Consider the following 27570-nt stretch of genomic DNA (forward strand, 5'->3'; position numbering starts at 1 on the left):
TGTCTTAGCACCCAGAGTTCAAAGGCCAGTGCTGGGCTCTGGTTTTAGCCTTTCTCCCCGGTGGGCCCACCCCCTACCAGCCCAACCACTTAGCATAAACCCTCTCCCTCCCTTCTGACACTTCTACTGTTTGCAAGGAGCATTTGCATCTATGTTCTCTGATCTCCTTTGAGCCGCCTCCCGTGGAACCTAGGTAGGACTCTGCAGGAATAGTAACCCCACTTAATGAGGAAGGAAGTTAGTAAAGTTGGAGGGACTTGCACAGACCCTCCAAATCCCCTCTCTCTTCTGCCCCCATTGTCTGTCTGGCAAGATCAAGAGTCAAAGACCCCAAAGCTCATAGCACTGGGGTTGGGGGATGCTACTATTATACCTGGACCAGAATGGGACTCCTGAGCACACAACATTCCTTAAGGGCACATGGAGCTAGCAAGGAGGAGAGGAAGGGAAGAGTGTTGGGCTTCATACCTAGGGAGCCTGCCAGATGGCCCTGACCCAGTTTATATGAAGAAGCCCTTTCCACAGCACTCCTGTGGACAGATGAACTCTCTGCTACTCAGAGTTCAAAGATCAGTTCTTGGCCCTGGACCCCTCCCAGCCTGGCCCCTGACCTGTCCCTGGATCCCTGTCCCACTGTGATGAAGGAAGGGTTTGCTTCTTTTTTGTCCCTAACAAAACGGAGTTGTCGCGGTGTCCTAGAAAATACTCTCAAGTTCTCTCTCACAATCCATCTTTGGGGATTAGGTTTTACTGTTTTCCCCACTTAAGGGCTGAAGAGATGGGAGGTTTAGGCAGGGAGATGACTTATCCAAATTCACACGAGGAGGAGTAATAATAGCTTACTTTTGTTTTGAGGTAGAGTTTCAAGTAGCTCAGGCTAGCCTTGAACTTCTATATCCTCCTATCTCCTCTAGAGCCACCATGCCTGACCTTTGGCAGTAGGTGCTGTGGGGTGGAGCGCTGGCCCTGTATATGTGAAGCAAGGCCTCTGCCAACCGAGCTACTTCGTCAGCCAAACAGGTGACTTTTACTGAAAAATACTGTGTGCCAAGGGCTGCTCTCCTTAGCTCCCACGATGATTCAACTATTTAATCCAGCGAAAGGGTCCCTTCTAGATGGGGTACAGGCCAGTAGCCCTGTGTCCTAAGCATGAAAGGGTTAAGCAGGGGGGAGGCTGGGCGGGATGCTGTCAATGGCAGGAAACCTGGCTTGCCAGGGGAGGATGAGGCCTAGTGTCTCACTGAAGCTGCCCACCCCCCATCCCTTTGGTTTTTACGGGGCATCCGGGTGGGGCTGGCAGGGGGCCTATGACAGCAGTGTTGGGGGATCAAGGACAGAAGCTAGACTACTGGAAAGGGAACCCAGTGGGTACCACAAAAGTCATCCTGACTAGATGTCTTCTTTCCCATGCTTCTAAAACGAACCTGCTCCCCCCTTCAGTGGTCAGTCAGAAAGCAGAGACTGAGGGGGCCTTAGTCAGGGGGCAGTGCCATAGTTATTGCTCTCGGAGGGGGTGGTCTTCAGTTGTGTGGGGGGTGGGAAAGCTTGAGAGCTGTGCTCTCAGGGACTCCCAGTCTGAAGTGTCAGTGCCCACACCAGGATGCCAGTGGACAAAGTGTTCAAGGGTAGGCACTAGTCTTGGACCACGGAGCCTGAGCAGGCCCACGTGGAAGAAGGCTAGTGGGTTGGACTCTAGGTGAGAGACCCCAAAGAGCTAGAGAGAGAGGGTAAGGCAGACAAAGAGTAGAAGAGGATGTCTGTGCTAAGAGGATGGGGGCCCACATCCCCCTGTCCAGCTGCCCTCCTTTCTCAGGGGCACTACACAAGGGCCAGCCGGATCCTCTCTCTTTCTGGTCATGAGTCTCCAGGGAGAACTTTAAAGTGGCTCCTTCCGGCCCACCAGCTAGGACCTGGGGGAGGGGGAGGCCAAGTCTGAGGGCTGTTTCCTTCCTATATCTGAGCTCATTCCCAGAGCACCTGAACTGGGAATGGGCCTGAGTCAGAGGTGGCTCCTCTCAGAGAGTTGACGCCAAGCTGGGAATAGCTCTAGTCAGTGTCAGGAATCACGGTTTGGCTTCGCTACAGACTCCATGGCTCCATTGTCACAGAGGAGATTCCGGTCTACTTTTCTGCAGCCAGTCCCAGCCCCAAGGCCATGGCCAGCCACACTTCAGCCCTCCCTTGATCCAAATCCTGACTTAACGCTTTTTTTTTTTTTTTAAACTGAGCCTTCAACAACAACAACAACAACAATGTATGTGGCTTTTCTGGGCAGCTCTTGTCAAATGTGGATGGTGAAACCTGGCTTTTGTCTAGTTTAAGGGTGGGCCGAGAAATCACCAGCACCTTATGGCGCTCTGGACATGGTGGATGATTCTGACTTCCCCTTGGGCTCTCCACCAGCCAGCCATCAGACTTGGATTGACCCGAGCCTTTTGTCCCGAACCCCTAGCCTCACCCTCAGCTGCTGATGACAGATCATTTTGGACACTTTCCCTGTGCTGTGGGGTCAGCAGCCTGGGGTCACAAACTCTTGAGGAACTCCTCGGGAGGGTGGCAGCAGAGATCGAACAGGAGGGACTGCAAAGGAAGATCAGCCCTTCCTCACGGAGAAATGAACAAAGCAGATGACAGGGGGTGGGGTAGAGCCGATTTGTTCTGCCTGGGTTGGGGGGGGGCTTCAAAGAAGGGATTTGAGCAAGGCCTGGAAGGGATTGGTGTTTGTTCTGTGGGGAGAAAGCCTGGGAGCCTCAGGTCAGAGGACAGCAGGAGCTGGGGTCTCAGGGAGGGCAAGAGGCTTAGAGAGACACGAGGATGCAGAAAGTGTAGTGTTGAGAGGGGACTAGGTTTGCCCTGAGGTAAGGACTCTGACCTGGAAGGAGGCCCCTTGATAGGCTGGTGGCCTCCCTCAATTCTAGAGAGCAGAGCCAAAGTTCCTCTTTAATTTGTGGTTTTCCTTTTGGGGAAAGAATCTTAGCCCAAACAATAGCCTGGCTCTGGCTGCTGCCCCACAGAGGGGCGTGGCTCTGGCGCCCCCCCAGCGCCACTGGGACAGAGATGCACAGTGGGGCTTCTAGAGAGGGAGATGCCATGACACTGAACATTTATTCCTCTGAGCACCTACACAGCTAGTGAACAATGCAGAAAAGACAGACAAGATGTCTGCTCTCACAGTGCAGATCACCTACTATAAAAGCCAGATACAACTGATGAGTGTTTCCAGTACTAGGTACTGTGCAAAAAAAGTGCTTTATACTCAGTACCTCCCTTATAAACTCCTGTGTAAAGTAGAATTATTATTTTATGAATTTTACTTTATCCCCCCCTTTTTTTTACAGTCCTGGGGACCAAACCTAGGACCCCACAGACACTAAGCATTTAGAGAGCAATGATAGAGTTATCACCCTGGCCCTATTAACACAAAGGGGTTAGTAACACCTCCGTGATCACACAGTGGTGTACGGGATTTTTTTTCCTTGTTTGTTTTTGTTCCTTCTTTTCTTTCTTTTTTTCCTGTCACATTAAGTTGTGATACTTAATCTCATTACAGAATCAGCTTGAGGAAAGGAAGGTTTGTCTCCTTACCGTGGCAGGAAAGTCGTGGTGCCCGGAACAGGAAGCAGCTGATCGCACCGTAGCCACAGTGAGGAAGCGAAGAGGGTTGAATGCAGCTGTTCTGGGTCCTTTCTCCTGCTTACCCAGTTGAGGACCACAACCTACAACGATTCTACAATGCTACCCACAGAGGAGTCTCTTCCCACCTCTGACAATCATCCAGGGGATCCCTCGAGGGTATGTCCAGAGGCTGGTCTCCTAGGTGTTTCTAGATTCTTGACAGCATTAGCCATCAAAGTTTGTCGTTGGTGTGTGTGCTGTGCATACGCCTATGAGTGACCCCTGAGACTCGCATTGACCAGTTTTTTTCTCTTATGTGCTTTTATCACTTTGTCAAAGATGACCCTAAACTTTGACTCTCCTGCCTCTACTTCCTGAGTGTGTGCTACACACACACACACACACACACACACACACACACACACCAAGTTTAAAAATACACATCAACTCTATGGTTTGTCTGTTCAAAACTCACCTCATAAAAGTCAATGTCGGGGGCTGTAGGGATGGCTCAGTGGTTAGAACACTGGCTTCTCTTGTGGAGGACCCAGGTTTGATTCCCAGTATTCCCGTGGCAGCTCACCCTGTTCTAGCCTTCAAGAGCACACATGTGATACACTGTCAAGTGCGTTGGAAGACAACCATACTAGAACATTGGCCTATTGGTGAACTACCAGGAGGTTCATTCCTCCACACAAAAGAAGCCAACCTCCTATTGGCTGCTCTTCCAGAGGTCCTGAGTTCGATTCTTAGCAACTACATAATAGCTCACAATCATCTCTAATGGGATCTGATGCTTTCTTCTGGTGTGTCTGAAGACAGCTACAATGTACTTACAAATATAAGATAAATAATATACATGTCATAAATAAATCTTTTGAAAAAATAATCCCAGCAGTGGAGACACAGAGGCAGACGAATCCCTGAGCTCGAGATCAGACTGGTGCAGACCTAGTTCCAGGATATCCAGGGCTACACAGAGAAACCATGTCTCAAAAAACAAAAAACAAACTAAAACCCAAAGAAGCTAACATTCTTGGTGGCATGCAGGTTTTCTGTGGCCCATTAGCTCTGTGACCTTATCCCCTATTCCCTCCTTCTGGTCTTGCTCCCTTCAGATACTTTTGTTTCCTAGCCTGCTCTGCTCTTTGCTTTTAGATTTTCTGCTTTACAATAGGATATTTTTTTTAAAAAAATAAATTTATTTATTTCATGTACGTGAGTACACTGTCTCTGTCTTCAGACACACCAGAAGAAGGCTTCAGATCTCATTACAGATGGGTGAACCACCATGTGGTTGCTGGGAATTGAACTCAGGACCTTTGGAAGAGCAGTCAGTGCTCTAACCACTGAACCATCTCTCCAGCACTCTGCAATAGGATCTTATTATCTCCAGAATGACAGAAGAGATTAGATGAGAATGGTCTTGATCTTCTGACCCTCCTGCCTCCACTTCCCAAGTGCTGTGATTGTAGGTATGCCCCACACACCTGGCTCTGGCCTGCTCTTTGAACACAGCACACATTTCCCAGCACACGGCAGTGATTGGTTCTGTTCTCATTGTCTGATCTTCTGGCTCCTCTGGCTTCCTCAGTGCTATTCAGATTCCACCGTGAGGGATGAAGGTCATTCACTTCGAATGTGTGAGAGGCTGTGTTCCATTTCCGGCACTGTAGAATGTACAGCCAACTGATTGTTTGGGTCCCAGCATCATGATGGTGGCTTACAACTACTGTAACTCTTGCTCCAGGGGACCTCTTCGGGCCTCCAAGGGCACTAGGCATACAAGTGGTAAACATACACACCCTCAGGTATGAATAGCTACACTAAGATTAAATATGTATGTTTGTAAGTGTGTGTGTATGTGTGTGTTATGTATGTATGTATGTATGTATGTATATTTGATTTTTCCAGCTAGGGTTTTTCTGTGTATTTCTGGTTGTCCTGGAACTTTCTCTATAGACCAGGCTGGCCTCGAACTCAGAGGTCTGCCTGCTTCTGCCTCCTGGGTGCTGGGATCGAAGGACCATGTCCAGGGAAGAATACAAAAACATAGGAAGCGAGAGTCAGGGCAAGAGCAGCTCGCTCACCAGGACTCCACGGACCTAGGGAGTCATACACACACACACACACACACACACACACACACACACACACACACACCAGAAGAGAGCATCAGATCTCATTACAGATGGTTGTGAGCTACCATGTGGTTGCTGGGAATTGAACTCAGGACCTCTGGAAGAGCAGTCGGTGCTCTTAACCACTGAGCCATCTCCCCAGCCCCACATCTTTGGGTTTTATAGCACTCACACTTTTTTTTTTTTAATTGCAGGTGTGTGTTCCTGTATGTGTGTGACAATTCTCACAGCAGTTAGGTGACCTCAGAGGCCAGAAGAGGGCATTGGACTCCCTGGAGCTGGAGTCACTGATGGTTGTGAGTCCTGGATGTAGGTGCTGGGAATTGCACTATGGTTCACTGCAAGAGCAGCACATGCTCCTTACGGCCATCTTTAGTCCGGGACCCCACACTTGTCCTTAGCCGTTGCCTTGAATTACAAAACTATGGCTGCCTCTTGTATCCAAAGAGTGAAGAAAGAGTCTTGACACCCCATCTTACCAGGCCCCTCATCTCTGGTTCTCAGTAGGGACAAGACCTCTGGGGCACAGCAGGGATAAGAAGCAGTGTGTGTGTGTGTGTGTGTGTGTGTGTGTGTGTGTGGTTCCTAAGTGCTTCTTGGAGTCCCTGTGTTGATTGATAATTGATCATGGTAAACAGACATGTCACCCAACTCCGGCGGCAGACGGGAGTGGAAGCCAGGTGCTCAGGCAGTCTGACAGTGGGAGGGTCTGCACTGTGCCACGCGGGGAGCCATGGAGGCTTGAAGAAGGGGAGAGCTGAGAGGAGGGGGAGGGCAGGCTGCTACTGAGGCTGCCAACTGTGGGCTATGGCTGGGCCCTCCCACAATCCTTTATTTTCCTCAGAAAGAGCTTCTACCTCAGTGGGGACGGTGGAATGGTGAGCACCAGTTTTCAAGGGAGGACTTGCCACCCACACATGGTCAGGGTACTTAGCAACAATCACCTTCTCTAAGTCCACCAAGGCTGCTGCCAAGGTCACTCGCTGCCCAGAACACTCTGTAGTGGATGACCAAAAAAGATGGGGTACAAAAGTCAAGCCAGTTGATGTCCCGTCCTGCCTTCAAACAGACTGAGGCTACAGCGCACTGGGAAAGTGCTTACTAGCATGGGCTCAGTCTTCAGCATCCAAACAAACAGAAAGCCTCTGGGGATGAGTCTTTGTGTGAGCAATGAGCTAGCTGCCAATCATGCTGTCCCCCTTTGGTCTAAGACAGCCAGAGAGCTTGCCCCTGCCATTTCTATTGACCTTCAGAAGATAGCGTTGCCCAAGTCTTGGTTAACCACGCATGATAAGTTACCACAATGATGATATTGCTTCCAAAGTTACCCCACCAGACCTTACAAAACCCCAGGCAAATTTGTGCAACTGGTGCGGTACAGAAACTCTAGGGAGTGGTTTGTTCCTGGACACCCCGAAAGTGTAGGATTATCCAAGCTTGTCCACCAGGGGGCAGGCTGCACCAGGCAGGATACCTTCCTGACCCCTCTTCAACTCCTGTTTCTTTCCTGTACTTCCAGAGCTTCAGGGTGCACATGTGGCTAGCTAAACAGACGTCCTTGATGCCCTAAGCCACCTGGAAAGGTTAATGTCTTTATGCTGACACCGGGTGTTCCGTAAAGGTAGCTAACCAACAGCCACTCCTTCGTTAGTGTCCCTACTGGGAGATTACAATGTTATTGTAATTTGGTTAGCAGAACAAGTTGGAAAAATCATGTATTATTACAGCCGCTCCTAGGATGTGAAGCTCACAAAAGTTAAGTGGCTAGGTCAAAGTCGAAGAGCAAAGGCATTTCTGCTGCTATGATCAGCTAATCCCTGACATGCATTAAGCTCTCGCTGTGTACTATCCTGTGACAAGACTTTCCCAGGGAACATGCAAAACACATCTACTTATCCCAAATATCTAGCCCACAGTAGATCCAAGTTCAGATACCACCAAACTCCAACTTGGGGAATTAGTGGGTTTTATTGGGGTTGTTACATGAATAGGGGTGAGGGGTCATTTACAGGGGCAGAAGTGACTCAAAGACAGGCCCATCACCAAAGCCCGCCCCAATTGGCTGACAGCTCCAAAGGCTGGGAACGTGGAGCACACTGTACAGCTGGCAGGCGGTTCAACAGGTTGGAGAGTGTCTTTTTCAGGTGCCTCAGTTGCTCTAAACCTCTTCCAGGAAGCTCAGCTAGTTTCTGCTTCTTTTAAGCAGCTGGTCTGGTCTCAGAGTCCTCTGTGCAGGTTGGCTAGTCTAGGAGTGACTCTCAGCAACTTGGTTTGTCTCCTCTTGGGAAGAAAACACTTAGTGAATCTAGTCAGTTTCAGGAACTTCCTAAAGCTCTTTTGAGTTGTTTAAGGAGCTTCCTTCCCTGTAGGATGTAATGTTTGTCTCAGTGGGAACTACTACAGAATGTGTGGCAAGGTTGATATTGGTGACTGTCATCAGACAGGCAAGATGGCACATACCTTTAATTCCAGCATGTGAGAGTCTGAGGCAGAAGGATCATGAGTATGAGGTCAACACAGATTCTATAGCAAGACATTGGGATGGCAGGAAGACTTATCTAATTCTACAGCAATTGGAACAGTGAATTATTGGATTGACTTGGAGTAAACAGAATACTGAAACAGAACTCATTAACTGCTCAATTCAAAACATTTGTATTTTTGCTTAATATTTTTACTTTGCTTATTTTATCAATTAGTAAGAGAGATGTGTTAAAATGTTTTTGCTACAGCAGACTCTCAGTTTCCCACCAAACCATTAGACGTATGTCATTTCAGAAATGATAAATCTTTCTGGAGAATTGCAGTTTACATTTTTTTATATTTTTTTCTTTATTTATTTTGTGTGTGTGTGTGTTCATCTGCACGTATGTATTGCCCCACAGGAATGCCTGATGCCCGAAGATCCAGAAGAAGACACGGCATTCCCTGGAACCAGAGTTATGAATGGTTGTGAGCCCCCATGTGGGTGCTGGGAATTGAATCAAGGTCTTCTGTAACAGCAGCCAGTGCTCTTAACTTCTGAGCCATCATTCCAGCTTCAAGAGTGTTTCTTTAACATGTTACAAAGTGCCTTGCACACAGTAGAGCTTGTTGTCTCCCTTTGCCATTTCCGTACACTGGGCTTTATCTGTCCCAGGGTGGAGACCAAGGCTTTACTTGAGCCTGGGGTCATGGACAGGTGGTTGAAAGCATGAGAACTCAGCCCAGTGTCCTGACCACAAGGCTTCTCGGCACCAGATGTGCTTGAATAGGGCATGAAGACCGACCGCTCCCATGGCAGATACTGAACCCTGCGGACCTGGCTGGCGACCATCTTCATGGAAGATGCTTTCTGCATCCAACCTCAATCCAGGAGACCAGAGATCTTTCTCTAAGTGTCATGGGGATGTGAAAAAGAATAAAGACATCTACATACTAAAATGGGACTTATGCAGTCTCTAATCCTTGCTGTTTGAGAATGCTAATCAGTCCTTCCTTCCTTCTTTGTTTTCCTCTTCCTCCTCCTTCTAAACAGTCTTACTAAGTAGGTGTACCACCATGCTCAGTTGAGATTTACTAAAGCTCACTATCCTGGAACAAATTTATGACAATATGCCAGACAGTGTTCACCTTTACTCCCAGCACTCAGGAGGCAGAGGCAGGCAGATCTTTGAGTTTCAGGCTAGCCTGGTCTACAGAGTGAGTTCCAGGACAGCCAGGGCTGCACAGAGGAACCATGTCTCAAATAAACCAACCAACAAACAGACCAACCAACTTACGACAATACACACATAAAGCTCTCACATTTTGATTTCTTTTCCCATTCTGTGGCTTGAACCCAGGGCCCAGGCTGGGCCAGCCTCTTACAGTGTGTATCCCTCTTACTCCTCAACTCCTATGTTCTCCACCCTGCCCTCTGGTTTTTCTTTTGGTTAATTTGTTTCTTTTCTTTCTTCTTTTCTTGAGACAGAGTCTCTTATAGACCAGGCTGGCTAACCTTGAACTCCTGCCTCCCAGTGTTGGGATCACAAGTATGCACACCACACTGTTTGCTTTCTCTCCTGAGGATTGATGCTAGCAAAACATTCTAACACCTGAGCTATATTCCCAGCCCTCTTTCTTTTTCTTGAGATAGGGTCTTGATAAGTAGCCCAGGCTGACCTCTAACTCATGACCCTCTTTCTGCACCTGATTTTAGGCAGAGCAGGGGTTGAACGGACCGTGCTAGGGAAGCACTCTAGCAACTGGGCCGGTTTCCATTCTGGCTTTTTTCTTGCCAACTGTGAATTGTGTGTCTTCCTTGGTTAAGGGCAGGATCTACGTGGCTTTCCTTTGTGGCTGTCACTAGTAGTTTTCCAGGAATGGGCAGAACCTCTGAATTTCACAGCAGGAATTATACCCAGGTCACTCACTATGATTAATTATTACAAAGACCCTTTGAACTCTTTGAAGCCCATGTACTTAAAGGAAATCCTGAGGCCAGGAAGTTTCTCCTCTAAGACATGGGCCTAGGCTGAGATGTAGGCCTAGATAAATACGTGAATTAGGTCTAAAGTTCACACACACACACACACACACACACACACACACACACAGCTCACTGGCCTGGAGAAGGAAGAGTAGGCAAGTGTGGGCTCATCTACACCGTTTATGAAATGAGAACCACAGGGCGGAGGCGCCACAGTTTCTCAGCTTCAGGAAATTCTACTCTCTGAACTGGGAAAGGCAGGGCCAGGAGGGTTAGTCTTTGAGCCAGCTGGAGAAGGCCCAGCACCTTGATTAACTCCAGTAGTTGCATTTGGTGTATTCTGATAGGTGGACCCTGAGGAGAAGAGTCACCTCCTAGGAGACAGCCTATCCACTCCAGGCTGGTGATGAGGGGAACAAATCCCTGGGGGAGCCTTCCGATTCCTCCTTTCAAGTGTCCTGTGCCTTGCCCCAGAGCACTTGTGACAGATGTGTTCAGTCTTTCAAGGGTGGGTCATGGGTGTTTGGACCTGCTGGTTGAGTGTGGTGATGCACTCATATAATCCCAGCATTCAGGAGGCTGAAGGAAGAGAACCAAGAGTTCAGGGTCAGCCGGGCCTACAAACACATATTCCTAAGCTTTTGCTCATAACTCTAGGAGACCTGCTAACCATGCTAGAGTCTCTCCTTGGAAGCCAACTTGAGAAGTTCTAAAGTAGAAAGCAAAGAGGAGGTGGTGGGTAAGGGGAGGCAAATGTCATTGATGTGCATTATATACGGTATAAAAGGAATATGCCATGGTGAAATCCATTGCTTCATACATCAAAAATAAAACCAGAAAATATCGGACAGACCAGATGGCTCAGCAGATAAAGGCACTGGCCACTAAGCTGACCTTACCTAAGCTTGATCCCTGGACCCACGTGGTGGAAAGAGAGAACCGATCCCTGCAAGTTGTTTTCAGAGCCCACACATGTGTCCTGACATGTCCACACACCACACATAGTCATGTAAAATAAAATTTTCTTATTCCTTTTTACAGAAGAGGGCATCAGATCCCACTGCAGAAGGTTGTGAGCCACCACGTGGTCAGTGCTCTTAACCGCTGACCAATAGATTTTTTAAAATTCATTTTTTTTTTCAATGCTTGACAGAAAGCCCTGCTCTAGAGTCAAATACCCTTGAGGGATGAATTTCAACGCTTCTTACTGCCTCTCAGAAGCACCGGGAGCTGTGCATGACATAGAAAGACTGCCAAGGTGGAGATGGGGCTCCGAGCTGGGAGCCTCCAGTGGGGTCTTTGCAACTGCCAAGGTTTTGTAGAGGTAAGTGAATTTTCAAGACATTGTCCTGACCTTTTCTACCTGCCCCTCAGTCTAATTAACTCCGCTTCGTCTGCTACTTTTAAAAAGATGTACTAATGTTATGTCTGTGGGTCTTCTGCCTGCTTGTCCGTTGTCTGTCTGTACAGTTTTGAGTGTCTGATGTTTGCAGAGGTCACAGGAAGGCACTGGATACCCTGGGACTAGAGTTAGAAACAATTGCCACGTGGGGGGTGGGAATCAAACCTGGGTTGTCTGGAACTTTTGAGCTGCTGAGCATCTCTCAAGTCCATCTGGAGCCGTCTCTTCCAGTTGGTGTCTTGTTTTGTTTCTAGAGCTGTGGTGCTCGAGCTGGTCCTTGAACTCATCGTGATTCCTGCCCAGGGGTGGGAGGGAAACAGGTGACAACCATTTTATCCTCGTTCACACCCCTAATGCTCTGTAATATTAGTATAAGGACTCAGGAACCTAACTTTCTGTCCTCTCGCCCCGTACAGTCTTCTATTGTAGCCCAGACTGCCCTCCAACTCACAGTGAGCCTCCAGCCTCAGTTTCCCCAGTGCTGGGATTGACAAGTGAAAACCACCACACCTGGGGTGACTGCCTTTCTATGGCACGTGGATTATTCGGTTCTTCGGCCTTTTACCTGGCTGGGTGGTAGATGGGGACTTTCTGCAGTGTCAGTAATCAAAGTGAGGGCAAACCCTCTGCAGAGTGGTGTGCAAAGTATGAACATCCCTCTGGAGGGCTACCTCCAATGCCTCCCTACTAGGTGAGGTTATCACAACTTTTACTTTTTTTTTTTTTTTTTGTCTTTTAAAAAAAATTAGTTAATTATGCACAGTATTCTGTCTGCATATGTGCCTGCAGACCAGAAGGGGGCGCCATATTTCATCATAGATCGTTGTGAGCCATCATGTGGTTGCTGGGAATTGAACTCAGGACCTCTGGAAAAGTGCTCCTAACCACCGAGCCATCTCTCCAGCCCTGTAAAGCCCTTTAAAATCCCCTTAGTATCTCTTAATATCCCTGGCACGTGTATCTGAGAGACAGCAGACATCTTGAATTACAATACTCTCAGAGGAAAGAAGGTGGGACAAAGGAGACCTGAGACTTATATCTGCAGAGGGTAAGAAAAATGTAAGGCAAGAAAAATAGCTGGACATTGCAGTTTTGACATAGAAGATGCTAGCCCCATCAGTGAGGTAAAAAGCTAACCTTAATAAAAACAAAAATAAAACAAAAAACAAGTGAGCCAAAAACCTAATGTGTCTCATCAGTGCAAATCAGTACGGCAGTTTGGAGCTACTCCCTCATAGTCCTCAGTGTCCCAGCACCGGTGACAGTCATGAGCTCAGCACATCTCTGCTCCCTATAGAGAACCTTTGCGTATCAGGGGTTAGTGTTTTAAGGACATTCAGGAGACTGAGCAAGGTGTTGTCTGTCTGTAGTCTCACCCAAGAGGCTGAAACCAGGCTAGACCATAGAGTGAGACTGTCTCATTAATCAATAAATACTCACGGGCAACGGAATTGAAGAGGTTAGGATACTCATGATGTTACACAGAAACAGAAAGATGAAGGGGTTGCACTTTTTCCCCATCAATCACATGGATAGTCTCCAGCCCGTGAACTTTTTTTTATCCACTTTTGGCTTGGTTTTGGTTTATTTAAGTCAGGGTTTCTCTGTGTAGCCCTGGCTGTCCTGGAACTGCCTCTGTAGGCCAGGTTGGCCTCAAATTCAGAGATCCTACCTGCTTCTGTCTCTCTAGAATGGGACTAAAGGTATGCCACCAACACCCACCTTTACTTTTGATTTTGAGACAGGGTCTCACTATGTAGTTCTGGCTTACCTGGAACTCACTATGTAGACCAGGCTGGCCTCAAAGTCACACACAACCCCACTTCCCACTCCTGAGTGCTGACAGATTAAAGGCATACTCCACCACACCTGGCTTCTTTTGCTTTGTGTGTGTCTGTGATTAGGGGGAAGGAAGCCATGGCTTAGGCATACTAAGCACGTGCTCCACCACAGAATCACACTGCCAGCCTCGTGTTTATTACTTTAGGGATATGGCTCGGTTGGTAGAGTGTTTGCTTAGCATGCGGGAGGCCTTGGGTTCAGTCTACACCAATGCATAAATTAGATGTGGTGGTTCGCACCTATAACCCATGCCCTTAGATGATAGAGGCAGGAAGATTAGAAATTCAAGGTTATTTTCAGATACACAGTTTGAGGCCAGTCTAGGGTAAAGAAAACCCTCTCTCAAAAAAAAAAAAAAAAAAAAAAAAAAAAAAAAAAAATTAACACATAATGATATATCTGAAGTGTAAAAACTGTATGTGTTAGAATCAGGAGCACTTGCCTTGCCCCAGTGAGGACTGGGGAGTGATGTCCCAAACCTCAAAGGTAAGTGTGTGCCTTCCTGAGTTTACACATGATAACATCTGTGTAGCCATCACCTAAGGCAAGAAACAAAATCATGTGGGTTCACTAGAATCCCTGGGTGTGTGGCTTCTTTAAGTTATGAGGGCTAGCACAGAGGCACACTGGGCACCCCAACACAGGGTCCCTCAATTTGGGGTCCCTGACTTTGGACTCCTGACATTTGCATCCCTTTACATTATAGGCAAATATTTTCCCGAGGCAAGGGGGCAGTGCCTTCATCAGATCCTGTCAAGGTGGGGAACAATCAAAGCCATATCTGGAGACTGGCTTAGTGATTCCTTCCTTCCTCCTCTCTTGGAAATTCCTTGTGGTGGGCTTTGTTGACACTGTTCTTCTTTTGTGAGAAAGGGTCACACTATGCAGCCCTGGTTGACCAGAACTCTGCTCTCCTAGAAACTTAGAACACATGAGCAAAAATCATCGATGAACTTAACATGTAATGAGATGTGAATATCATCTTCATTTGGCAGCTACGGGAACCGAGACTTAAAATGAAGCCACTTACCTAAGGGCACACTTTACTTATGTATGTGCAGAAGTTAGTCTTCCTTACCGAATCTTTTGGGTGCTAGACCACAACAGCTTCTGTAATACCAAACTGCTTAACTTCAGCTCAAAACAGGCTAAGCCTGAAATACCAGGTTGGACAGGGCTTTTGTTTCTCTTTCTATCTCGCTCTCTGCCCGCCCCCCCTTCTTTTTAAAGCAATTCACTTCTAACCAATGGAAACTCTTTGCCTAGGTGGAAGTACCACCTTTGAAAGACTCGTTTTGCCTCCTAGAGGTGTGGCCTCTGTGGGTTTTCTCAGGTCTGAGTTACTTTCTACCCACAAACCGTCACTTTAGAGGACGTCTATGATTGGCGGTCTAGACAGCAACATTTGAATTTAAAGGAAGGCCAGAAAAAAGGCTGGTTCCTTCCGCTAGAGAGATAAAGCTTTCCTGTGAGAGGAACGCCAACTGGAGGTAGAGATTAGGCAGTATCAACGCCCTGGGGTGAGAGCAAAATCACCTGTTGTTTCTACCTTCAGTTCTTCACCAGCAACCAGCTCCTACTTCAAGTAAAAGATATGAAAAGAATGCACACCATATGTGCTCTGTAAATTGCAAAAGTGTTGATAGCTACAAATTTAGTTGGAAATTGAATTCTAATTTTCCTTCCATCCTGAGACAGGGTTTCTGTGTAGTTCTGGGTGTCCTGGAAATCACTCTGTAGACCACGTTGGACTTGTCTCAGAGATCTGCTTGCCTCCCTGCAGGCTTGAAACTGAATTTTAAAGACATAATCTCTAAACAGATGCAAAGTAGGTTTCCTAGGCTCTAGCTACAGTAGGAGGCAGGCCAAGGACTTGTTTCCTGTCCCTCAGCTGTTCCACTGGCTACTTGGGAGATCGTATGCTGAGGCAACCATACATTTTACAAAAGAAAATGGGCTTCAATGACAGACAATTTCTTTCTCTGAGGTTTCATTATGTAGTCCTGGCCTAGAACTTAGTATGTAGACCTAGTTGGCTCAAACCTATCAGTCAGCTGCTTGACCTGTCTGGAATTACTAAAGACATGGACCACCACTGTTAGGAAGCCTGACTTCCTTAGAAGTCATTGCTTCGTATTATCAATTGAAATTGCATCCACTTAGGACAATTTAACAGAAATAGGATAAGTGGGGGGGGGGGGGGGATCTGTGAGTTAGAGAGATGGTTCAGTGGTTAAGACCCCGTGGAGCTCTCTTGGAGGACCTTGGGTTCAATTCCCAGCACCTATGTGGAGGTTAACCTATAACTTCAGTTTCAGGGGATCCGAAACCTTATCTGGCCTCCTTGGGCACTGCATGCACACAGCGCACAGACATATGTAGGTAAAACATTCATACATGGAAAATACCGACCTTAAAACTATCTTAAACAATACATACTTCTCATATAAAGCAGAAATAACCAGACAGCATTACGGTTTCAGAGAACTTGAAATGCTACAGTCTTGTAATCCAATCACCATCCTTGGCAATGGCTTCTGAGAATGATTTACCCATAAGCTTAAATACTTTACCATGACTCCGAGAACCAGACAACTCAAAGTAGTGAGAGAATTTTCAAAGTTTTTTTTGTTGAAATTCACTTTATTTAAAAAAAAAAAAAAAACCTCATGAACAATAAATTACAATACTTTCCCCCTTTATAAATTCTTCATAAAATATATTTGACAATTTTAAAAGAAAAGTTTTAAAGTTGCCTTCTTTTCTGATGTGCTGATGACATCTTTTTTTTTTTTTTGTTTGTTTGTCTGTTTCTTGACTATTTTGTCATGCTGGTGAATTATTTTGTAGCTGCTACAATAGTTTGATTGGTAACATTTTACAATTAAAAACAAAAACCCAGACCTGCAGAAAGAACTATTCTGTGCTATTTATCTGACACTTAACACTTACTTCATCAGAATGACAAAGTATCCCTTAGCACCAAGAATCTACAGAACCCCATGTGTCTAAGTGACAACAGGTGCGCATTAACAGCCTAGGAACTAACTGTACAACCCTACAGTGACTGGACACAGCTGCCTATAAGCTTTATTTGAAATATTTGGTCTTTTTTTTCAATTAAGACAAATTTCATAAAACACTAGAAACTATGGCAACAGACTATGAGGGATAACTGTTTATTGAGTACCTATTATGGGCAAGGCACTGTGCACAATTTCTTGATTGCATTTTTCCTTTAGCTAATTATCCAAAATTCCCAAGTATCACTCATCTTTTATTTCTTACATGTGTCTGAAGAAAGTGCATGGCTAACATACAAAAAAAAAAGGTCTGTCTTTATTCTTTAAATTGTGTGTGTGTGTGTGTGTGTGTGTGTATGTGTGTGTGTGCATGCGTACATGGAAGCAAGAAGAGGGTTCAGTTCCCCGGGAACTGGAGTTAGGTGGTTATGAGCCACTCAACATGGGTGCTGAGAACTGAACTCCAGTTCTGTGCAAGAGCATCAAGTCCTCTTAATGGCTGAGTCCTCTCTCACATTTTAAACAGCTGTATCAACTAAACTTAAGTGCTTGAGCACACAGTAGGTACTTAATAAATACCCCTGACTGAAAGAACAAATTACTGCCCTTATGTAGATATCATAAGCTATTTCAGAATCCAAGGACTTAAGAATATTCTGGAAGAAATTTCCTCATCACCTCACACCCTTATCTCTAATAAAGGAAAGAATTCTATTTCACAGATAAAAGTCTTTCAAAATAAATTAATAACTGGGGTTAGACATTTAGCTCAGTGCTAACACCTTTGTGTAGCACATGCAAGGCCCTGGGCATGACCCCAGTACCAATGAAAACAGAAGACAAACCAAATTACTCATTATTTTCAAGGAGGCAGGATCAAAAGCTATGTGCTCGGGACACTGAGGCTTCAAGTGCACAGGTATTTGTAGAGCAAAGAACTGTTGGCACACATCTCATGTCAATCTGATGAGGGCCAAGTCAATGGCAAGCCATTATAATGAGACTTTTTCTAATTTCCTGTAACTCAGTCCACTGGTCACATCTGTGTCAACTTGGTGACCCAGAGGGTCAATTACCATGAGGACCCAGTACACCTCTACTTATTTCCTAAAGAATTACTTTAGTTAAGTCTGCAAGTGATATTAAGTGTATGTGACTTTTTTCTATTTGGTAAGATTTTTCACTAAAGCCTTTCAGTTCATGTTTTTAAACTTCCAGATTAATTCAGTCTAGCAGTTTTACATGTTCCTTTTTGTTTATCTTTCATCACCTTCTGAACACAGCTGTTGATTTATTGATTCTGTGATGGTAGGGATTGAATCCAGAGCCTGTACATGCAGGGCAAGCTCTCTTCACTGAACTATAGCCAGACCTCTGTGAAGGTGTGGAGGTTCAAGCACTGAGCAGGCAGTGAGGCCTGCTGAAAATGGCAATATTCTGATATTATTTTGCCTTTTGCATCTTGGTGCTTAAAAAGATCCTTATGGGGTCCATGGTGGACTGCTTCCTTCACACGCCTAAGGCCCAAGGTTCTACCCCAGCACTGGATGGGCAGCTTGTGCTTTATAAAGCCTTACCTAGATACAATGGTAGACTCTAAATTCATCTTAAAGACTGGTGTTCTGGTTTAAGAAAGAATTCTTTCCTTAATGGTCCTGAATTATCGAGAACAATCTGGAGGCAACCATGCAGTAAGAATTTCCCTTCAGGAGTTGAGTCTCTTGCTTTCTGACAGATGCCAGGTGACCATGTGAAACTGACAACTTTTCTACTCAAAAAGCAGTTGATGGCGTGGAATTTTATCCATCTGCCAAACTCTGTATGCATTATCTTTCACTTTGGAAGAAAGCGACCAACATTTGTGACAGTGATTACCAGTCCCATTACTGTATCACATGAGACAAGAGAAAACAGTGTCAGTGTGAAAGTGACAGAGACTCCAGTGATCCAACAGGAAGCCACACCAGGGCCAGCAACTTGAGGGTGAGCTCATTTGGTTTCTTCAACTTTTTGCTGAGATTTAGAAAAAGTCTTAAAACTCAAAATTAACACATCAAGTATTGCAGTTGTGTAACACAATGTTTTAACAGAAGAACACCATCCTCAGGTTACAGCAGTTGCTCGAGTGCCCAGACGTCCTGGTGCAGTGGTTTAATTAGTTAAACAAATGCTCGGTTACCTAGACGTATGAGTGAGCCTTAGGCATCCTTTCTGACCTCCTACCATGAGCCTCAATGACCAGTTCAATTTGAAGAGCTACAGGGCCCTGGAGAGCTCATACTCCAGCGGCTTAAAACTGCTTAGCTTCAGTTATGTTTGATCAGCCACTTAGACCCTCCAAAACGATGCCTTTAAAAAGAGATGTATACTGGGAAAACAACAGCAACAACAAAAAATACCCTTAGAATGTTTCCAGTAACAGAAGGGATAGGGATGAAGATGAGGGGTGGTTTGTGTGGTTTTTATCACCAATTTCATCAGCAAATCTCAAAAATCCAAACCTGTATCAAATAATTTAAACAGAAGTGGCATTTTCTTCATGTGGAATGCAAAATGCACACATTCACTTACTTACATATACATAAATATATACATATATGTTTCCTTTACAAAGCTCAAAGGTTGCATTACCAGCATGCAAACCTTTTCTTCCACGGAAATGCCTAATACTGACAAGGAATGTCTAAAATACTTAAAAGATATTTTTAGAAAATGGGACTTTCTTCTCTGCTTGGCTCTTAAGAGAATTTTTTCTGCCAACCTTTTTTTTTTTTTTTTTTTTTTTAACCAATGATCGTTGAAAAAATTTTTTACAGCCACATTGGTAATACACATTCAAAACATACAATAAAATGGCCTGCATGGATTACAAAAAAATGAGAGAAAAAAACTACCCCACAATAAAACCTAAACCCTTAGAAAGTATAGTCTAACTTCCGTCTTCCTTTCGGCCACGTAATGTATTTCCGTTGAATCTGAAGCAGCACCATCTAAGATGCTTGCAAGCAGTAGGTCACGTTTCCCAGCTGCTGTCTTTAAATGCAATTTGGACTAATCTGAGTTCTAGTTCAAAAGCATCCGGGCGATCCTGAGGGTTTGCAGCCAGCATTTCTTTTATTAGCTGTTTCATTCGCCCATTCATAGACTTTTTCTTCACAGGGATGAGAAGTTCCATTTTGGGGTTTTCCAGAAGTGCCTCCCCGACAGGCACAATTTCGGTTCCCTGCTTCACATAACTCCCCAAGAGCTCCTTCTTTGTCTCTGTGTCTATGAAGGTGATCCTCTCCAGCATTGCCCAGATGATAATTCCCAGAGCAAAAATGTCGGCTTTTGCTGTGTAGTGTCCTTCCCATACTTCGGGAGCCATGTAGAAATCCGTTCCACATGCTGTGGAGAGGAAACACTTGTTTACACTGACAGGTTCTTCTGGGTTCTGCCCAGATGCTGAGCAAACTTTACTTAGGCCAAAATCAGCCACTTTCAGTGTGGGTTCCAAGTCACTGGTATCCAACCTGCTCTGAGAAATCAGGATGTTATCAGGCTTCAGGTCTCGGTGGATGATCTGGTTTTTGTGCAAGAAGGCCAGAGCACTGCTGAGCTGAAGCATGAAGCTGGTGTTAGTCTTTCGATTGGGTTTCCTGGACAACAGATACTCGTTCATATCTCCTCCGTCACAAAAGTCCATCACAAACCACAAATAATAGGCGCTTCTGGGATCAAAGGCAATCTCTCCTTTTAATGAAGTCTCTACAAGCTGTAAAGAAGGAGAGTAGTTACACACGACACAAAGGTTAAAGGGAAAGGAGATACAGTTCAGCAGTTCTGAGCTTAATGCTCTCACAGAGGACTACAGTTCAGGCCCTCAATAAGCATGTTAGTGGCTCACAACTGCCTGCAACTATAGCTCTGGTCTTCTGTCTTCTAAGGGCACCTGCACTGATACACATATACCCACATACCCCTCCCCAGCATAATCAAAAATTAATAAGATAAGTCTTTTTTATTTGTTCATGGTTTTGTTTTGTTCTGTTGAGACAGGGGTTTAGACAGGTGTAGCCCTGGCTGTCCTGGAACTTGCTCTGTAGACAAGGCTGGCTTTGAACTCAGAAATCTGCCTTCCTCTGCCTCCCAAGTGCTGGGATTAAAGGCTGCCACCACTACTGGCGATAAATCTTGTTAAAATATACTAAGAAGAAAGTTGGGTCAATCTGCAGCTTTCTTTTGTTTCTGAAGTGTTGGGAATTGGACCCAGGGTCTTGTACACGCTAGGCAAAAGTTTCTTAAATGAATGTAGAGGTCACAAGAAAATTAGCAATAGTCAAAGGCTTAATGAATGTTTAGCTATCAAAAATTAACTCAAAGCCATGTATTTTTAGTACATATACAAAGTTGTCTGTTCTTATAGCAACATAATGGTTTAATTGGGGAAAACAAAGACTTCTGATATTTTCCTACTGTCGTTCATCAGCATGAAAATACCAAAGTACTTATCAGTGGATTGCGTTATGGTATAATGCTCAATTTGGGTACCACTTCTTCTTTTTCTCTCTTTTGAGACAGGGTCTCAAGTAGTCCACAAAGGCCTCAAACTCACTGCATATAGTTCATGGCTGGCCTAGAACACGGATCCTCCTGCATCCATCTCCAGTGCTGGAATTACTGGAATTACAGGTGTGTGTGTCACTACACCCAGCTCAAGCGATCTCAAATTTGAGGCCAGCCTGAGTTACAGGGTGAGACTGTCTCAGGGAGGGAGAAAGGTTAAACATCACTGTGTGAAGGTGGGTGTGGTGGCACACACTGTGATCCCAGCACTACAGAAACAGAGGCACGAGGCTCAATGAAAGCTGTTAGACAGAATTTCCAACAGTTTCTGAATCTGCCTTAAACATGTGTCTACCACTTTGTACTAATATAGTTATGTGAAGCACTGTTCTCATTTTTATAAAATACAAATCATCAACTGTGGAAAATGCTAAAGATGGTCTAAGTCCTAAAGTAACAAATATTCAATCCAAATTCTCTTTTTAAAAAATGAGTTTAACTGTGTCTGAGGATAACTCTGGGAAGCAGGTTCTCTCCTGCTACCTTGTAGGACCTGAGGATGGAAGGCAGGTTGTCAGGTCTGCATTCAAGTACCTCTGCCCACAGCACCATCTCGTCAGCTCGAGATTTACCTCTATGTAGAAATAAACAGGTACATTCACTCCATTATTGTATAGTTTGCTTCCTACTTTGTAAGGTAAAATTATATTTATACCAAAGGATTGCTTTACAATGAAATGATTTGATTCATTATCAGCATGTTTGATTTGTAGATGTTACACACCCAGGGTTGTGCACGTTTTTCTGGTAAGAGGGTCTTAGTGGAAGGGTTAGGAAGCCCTGCTCTCCTCTGCTCTGCACTGTGAATCAAGTCCCAGTCTCCAGCTTTACTGGAAACCTCAAGAATATTTTATTTCATTTGTGTTTTTATACATGCCTCACACATTTTGTAGTTGTACTTTAGAAAGTGCTCAACTGGCCAACATTTTTTACATATCGATATAGCTGAATCCTCTCACCACCTAGGTCATCACTTCATGAACAAACTAAAATATAGCAGTATATTGTTTTTAAGTTAATTTTTATGTCGTGTCTAAAGAGAACAGCGAAAGGGGAAGAATAGAAGTGGAGCTGTTGAATAAGCAACTGCTAAGTTTCCAGTACAATCACTACTATTACGAATCACCATTGCTACTTCTTCTGGTTATTATAGCAAAAGCAAAGCCTTCATCTGCCTCCACCTGGCAGAGGGCAGCAATGGTGACAGCCTGCAGGAGTCTCCTGACTGCATGGTATACCAGTGCAGAGAGGCTGACACACAGGTGTGCCATCTCTGACTTCAGTTTTTCTATCTTTACCTTAAAATATAAACTTAATAAATAGCTTTGTATAATGCAGAATATCGGTACTCAAACAGTGGTTTAGAAGGCAGGCATGGTGGTGCACATAATACTTGCTTGCAAGAAGGGAAATATATAGTTTTCACCCACTTATCTAGATAATGCTTGTTAGACTTTGTAAGTTTTAAATAATTGATAATTATTATAAGTATGTGCACCATATTCAGCAGTTCATAATTCTTCAGCCCCAAGATCTATCAGATTCTCTATTATATGTTCCTACACCATCTATGCCATTTGTCTGAAATATACAGACCAGAGGATGAAAAGTCCCTATGCATGACATTAAGCCCTTGTAACTTTTACATTTTCTCTTTGATGAGGTTTTTAGCTATTAGAAATTGATTTAATGATTCCAAATGAGAACAAGGAAAAACATATAAAAATGAAAATTCATAAAGATAATAAAGGCCATGCATAGGGACTCCCTGATCATGTTACAGATTTATCGATTTTATTGTATTGTTTTGATACAATTCTACTGATAAATATATGGTCAATTAGCTGGGTGTGTGCTTTTAAACAGAGGCTTATGTTTAGACCTGTTTAGTCCAGTTACCAAGGGTGTGGCTATTACTGATAGTGGTAATTTTTCCTTGTCTTCTGCATTTGTTTTCAAAATAACTGGTTTCCAGGAACTGACCTTAGATGCTAGTCTCAAACCTCCTGCAGTTCCCACCTTGTTCTATTGCTATGCAGACTGCTTAAGTACCAGGCATAAGAGCTGGCTTGTGTTATTTTGAGTTATGTGTGGCACAAGTTTAAAGCAGACACCTCTTTCCTCTAAAGACCTCTATCTACACTTGGCCACAGAACACCCGCATCTAAGAGAGAAGTTCATTTCATACACTGGCTTCCTCTTGCTGACCAATATTACATCCATTTCCTATGCAATGGCACATACCTGTAAATAAAGGGAAGAATTAGAGCCGTGGGACATCTTCTGTACCATCCCATCTTTCTGTAGAATGCACTCTTCCAAGTGAATCACATTTGGGTGTTGGCTCTTGATACTGCTTAGTGCCCAGAACTCTCGAAGGGCTAGTTCAACATTTTCAGGTGCGTGGCATCGAATTTTCTTCACAGCTACTCTCGCAGAGGTCTTTCTGATGACTGCTTCATACACAACACCGTAACTACCTCGGCCTACCTCCCGTATTAGATCGTACTTTGGCTGGCTACTCACCATCTTCAAGGTCGAGGTTTCTGGAAAAATCAACAGAGTGCTGTGCTGAAATGAGGTGGACCGGCTGGCTTGTATTCTTATGCATGATTTACCCATCTGTTTCGCTGTCTGAGGTACTTGAAAGGGTATCTAGCTGTGCTTTGGACCAATCTATCAATAATAATAAAATAGCACTTATCATGTATCATGAACTATTTCAAGTACTTTTTAACAATTTTTAAAGTTTTTGTTGTCTTTGAGATAGGGTCTTGCTAAGTTTCCCTGGCCTGGAGCTTGATATATAGATTATACCACCTTTAGAAGGCATGGTTACAATGCCACCATCCCTGACTTGTGTGTGAGTGCAGGCATGCCCATGCCATGGCATGCCTATTAGGAGATAATCTTGGCTCTCCTGTCACTGCTACAGCATATGCCAAGGTAGCTGCCTGTGAACTGTGGAGACTCTCCTGTCTCTGCTGCCCATCTCACCATAAGAAGTCACATCTGGCTCAGCAAATGTTTACCCATTGAACTAACTCCGCCCCCCCCTCCACCCACTCACTCCTATTTTTGAACAAGACCTCACTATGAAACTATGGTTGGCCTCCAACTCAAGAGATAAGCCCATATCTGCTTCCCCAGTGCTGGGATTAAAGATTTATGTCACCAAGCCTTGCTTCCAGTCCTTATTCTAAAAGACAGGCTCTTATGATTATGTAGCTCAAGACAGCTTTCACTTCTTTTAAGATTTTATTATAAATGTTGTTGTGCATGTGCGTAGCTTTGTGTAAGTCAGAGGACAATATGTGGGGGTCAGATCTCTCCTTCTACCATGTGGTTCCAGAAACTGACCTCATGTTGTAAGGGTTGGCAGAAAATAACTTTACCAACTGAGCCATCTCAATAGCCCTGGGTTCCTTGGTCTCTGGAATGGTGGTATTACAAGTGTGTGTAGTAGACAAACCTGGCTGCTTTATATTAAGTTCATTTAATCCTTAACTGCCTGAAAATATCAATGTTAAAAGTAAACCTGAAATTTGAAATTTCATCAAGAGGTGGTGGCTCACACCTTTAATCTCAGTATGTGGGAGGCAGAGGCTGGTGGATCTCTGAATTCAAGGCCAGCCTGGTCTACAGAGGGAATTCTAAGACAGCCAGGGCTACACAGAGACCCTGTCTTGAGAAGAAAAACAAACAAAAACAGTGAAACAGGAAAATCCCTCACACTTAGAAATATAAAACACTTGACTTCTGTTTATGGACTAAAAGTAGACAAGTTCACTTACTTATGTTTTGTTTGCAACAGTGTCTCAGCTAGCTCAGGCTAGCCTTACATTTACTATATAGCAGAGGATGACCCTGATATATAGTATATATATCTTCCACCTTTCAAGAACTGGGGTTATAGACCTGCACCAGTATGCTTAGTTATTTATTTCTTACAAAATGAGCACGAAAAAAAGTTTTTGTAGAACCGTTTCCTCAAAATGAAGTGAACCGATTAGAACAACACTACCTTTTTTATTGTTGTCTAACAGCTATTTAATTCTAGATCTCTTCTTGCCAAAAGGGGGAACAGCTTATACATCAAAGGGAATTCTCTGACAAAGTTCTCTGGAGCTCTAACTTGATAAATCATTTAAACGCAAGCTGGAGCAGCCCCACAGAGAAATGCTCTTCTGAGTGGAGAGTCTGCAGTGTGCTCACTGGAATCGCCGGCAGGAATAGTAAGATTGTATTTACATTGCACAACAGGGAAACAAAGTGACTGACCCAGGAACAACTACTTCAAGTTCATAGGCCAGATTTCAAAGAAAACGACTGTTTCCGACGTTTGCCTTGGGCGTTACTTCCTTTAATTGGTCGCCTACCCTTCAAGTTCTTACTGGATTCTCTACTGTCAGATTTCCTGTCACAGGCGGGCATTCTGTCCCGCTCTGTGTGGATTTCCCAGTTACTATGAGCTTCCAAGTGACTCTTTTCTCAGCAGCAGTCCCCTCTCCTCTCCCACTTGCCACAGTCCCCCTGAGAGAAGGACACCTTCCTGAATAAGAAAGGACGGTGTCAATCAAATTCTTGGGATCCTGGCTGGAGAGACGCCCTGCTGAAGCATCCTTCGAGAACCCTGGTGCCTTACGATGGCATGTCCTGGACCCTCCTGCCTGCCATTCTCCCTCCGGCGCTGGGCACCGGCGACTTGGGACATGCACCTGCTGGTGCCCGGGAAGGGACAAGTCAGGCCAGAGGTGCTGCCGACGCGGAGGCTCAGGCCGCGCTCACTGCCCAAGCAGCAAGATCACTCCAGGTGGCCGTCCCTTGAAACCCCGAGGGACCCTCCCGTGGCCCTTCAGCAGGCCCCACAGTCACTTCAACTCCTCGCGGCTGCGGACTAGGGGCCGGTACCCGGGAGTGGCCCCGGGCGGGAACGGAGGCCGCAGTCCCGGCCAGTGGCCGGGGCAGCACCGGGCCTTCCCGGGGATGACTCCGCTGAGAGGTGTGTGACAGGCCTGCTGGGGACAGAGACGCATGCAGGGAGGTCGGTTCTGACTGCAGGGCACCGGGGCCACGACGAAGGGCCAGGTTTACCTCAGGGCAGCCGCCGCCGCTTCTCCCTCTCATGAGCTCTGCAGGCCGCCATTATCGGGCAGCTCGCGCCTCGGCTGCCGCGGCCTCCAGTCAGAAGCCGGCGCGCGCCCCCGTGGTGCGCGGACACACCCCCTCACGCCGGGCCCGCCCCCTCCGGCTTTCCGTAGTGCGCGTGCGCAGCCGAGCGTCCCCTGCCGGGCGAGCGTCTCTCCCTGCGCGCCCGGGCCATTACACCTTGCCGCCGCTCTGGCGCTGCACGCAGTCGAGCGTCGCCAGCGGTGTGCGCGCTGCAGGGCGGACCACTGCTGCCCTGGCCCGCAGGGGTGGTGGCAGGGGACGGTCGCCCTCAGCCGCAGCAGGGACGCGTCCTGGAACCCCGAGGAAGCTGCGGCCACTGGCCTGAGCCGGCAGTGTACGTGCGCCATTGAGGGCTACCCTGCCCGCTCTCTTCAGACCTACCGAGCGGCGGGCTGGAGCGAGCGGTTCGCTGGGGCCCGATGCCCGGCGCATCTTTCTCGCCGGTCGTGGGGAGGCGCGGCCAGTGCTGGGAGGCTGGCTACACCTTCGACCCGAGCTGTGTTTGCGGGTGGCACAGTGGCCCAGGCAGCGACGCGGGGCTGGGTGCGATCTGGGAGGATGCTGTCCCCTGCCCCACCGGCGCGGTGGTATCTCCCTTAAAGAAGCCGGAACCCCATTGTTCCCGGCCGCGAGGATCGGGGCGCCCTGCCGGGTGAGAGAGAGGGTGCAGCCTACCTGGCTGGGCGCCCCGCCTAGCTGGTCTGAACCCATGTAGGCCTGAACCTACGAGTTGGGACCCACGTAGGCGAATGCACAGACATAAAACAGGTTGCCGAGGACTAGGATTGACGGCTAGAACTGCAGTCCCCTGGAGTAATTCAAATTGGAGCACGAAGCGATTCAAATACCCCAACAGCTGTCAGTTATATCCCTGAGTTGCCCTGAGATCTACCATCAGGGTGACAGTCACGGACCAACTGGCCGGCCCGTTCCTTACACAGATTCAGTAAGCGTCTGCCAGAAACGCCCATTCTTTCCTTTATTCTTCCTCACCTACTGCTTGTTCATAAGGTTGAAAGGCACATAAGCATCTCCGTGCCTCCAGGATCATCTTCCTTAGCCTTCTGTTTATGGGACTAATATTTGGGGTCTGGGCAACTTTTTATATAATCCATTCCGCACCATACTCCGAGAAAGTAAAGACTTTACCACTGACTCGGCTTTCCATAAGAGAGAAAGCCAGCACCTGCCACATTTGACCAAAAAGGTGTTTTCCTATAATACCCACCCTGTCCTGGCCTCTCTCCTAATCAAAACCCAGTAATCTGTTCAGAGCTTGTCCCGAGGGAATACTGACGTCAGTCAAGCCTTGTTTCCTGC

The 27570-nt window shown here is 45.9% G+C and overlaps 1 protein-coding gene and 1 long non-coding RNA gene across 2 annotated transcripts; one reads left to right on the forward strand and one right to left on the reverse strand.

Moving 5' to 3' along the window:
- Positions 1 to 912: 912 nt before the first annotated feature.
- On the forward strand, positions 913 to 8972 carry LOC308424864. The gene is made up of 3 exons (XR_013975143.1): positions 913 to 1020; positions 3551 to 3792; positions 8642 to 8972. It is a non-coding gene; the product is annotated as an uncharacterized lncRNA (long non-coding RNA).
- A 10292-nt stretch (positions 8973 to 19264) lies between these two features.
- On the reverse strand, positions 19265 to 26256 carry PDIK1L (PDLIM1 interacting kinase 1 like). The gene is made up of 3 exons (XM_080922181.1): positions 26173 to 26256; positions 23323 to 23624; positions 19265 to 20227 (listed from the first exon to the last, which is right to left on the reverse strand). The coding sequence occupies exons 2-3, from the start codon at positions 23605 to 23607 to the stop codon at positions 19487 to 19489; spliced, it is 1026 nt and encodes a 341-aa protein (XP_080778307.1). The 5' UTR covers positions 23608 to 23624; positions 26173 to 26256; the 3' UTR covers positions 19265 to 19486.
- Between the last annotated feature and the right edge of the window lie 1314 nt (positions 26257 to 27570).

Source organism: Micromys minutus (genome assembly GCF_963924665.1).
Source record: "Micromys minutus genome assembly, chromosome: 9".
NCBI classification, from domain to species: domain Eukaryota; kingdom Metazoa; phylum Chordata; class Mammalia; order Rodentia; family Muridae; genus Micromys; species Micromys minutus.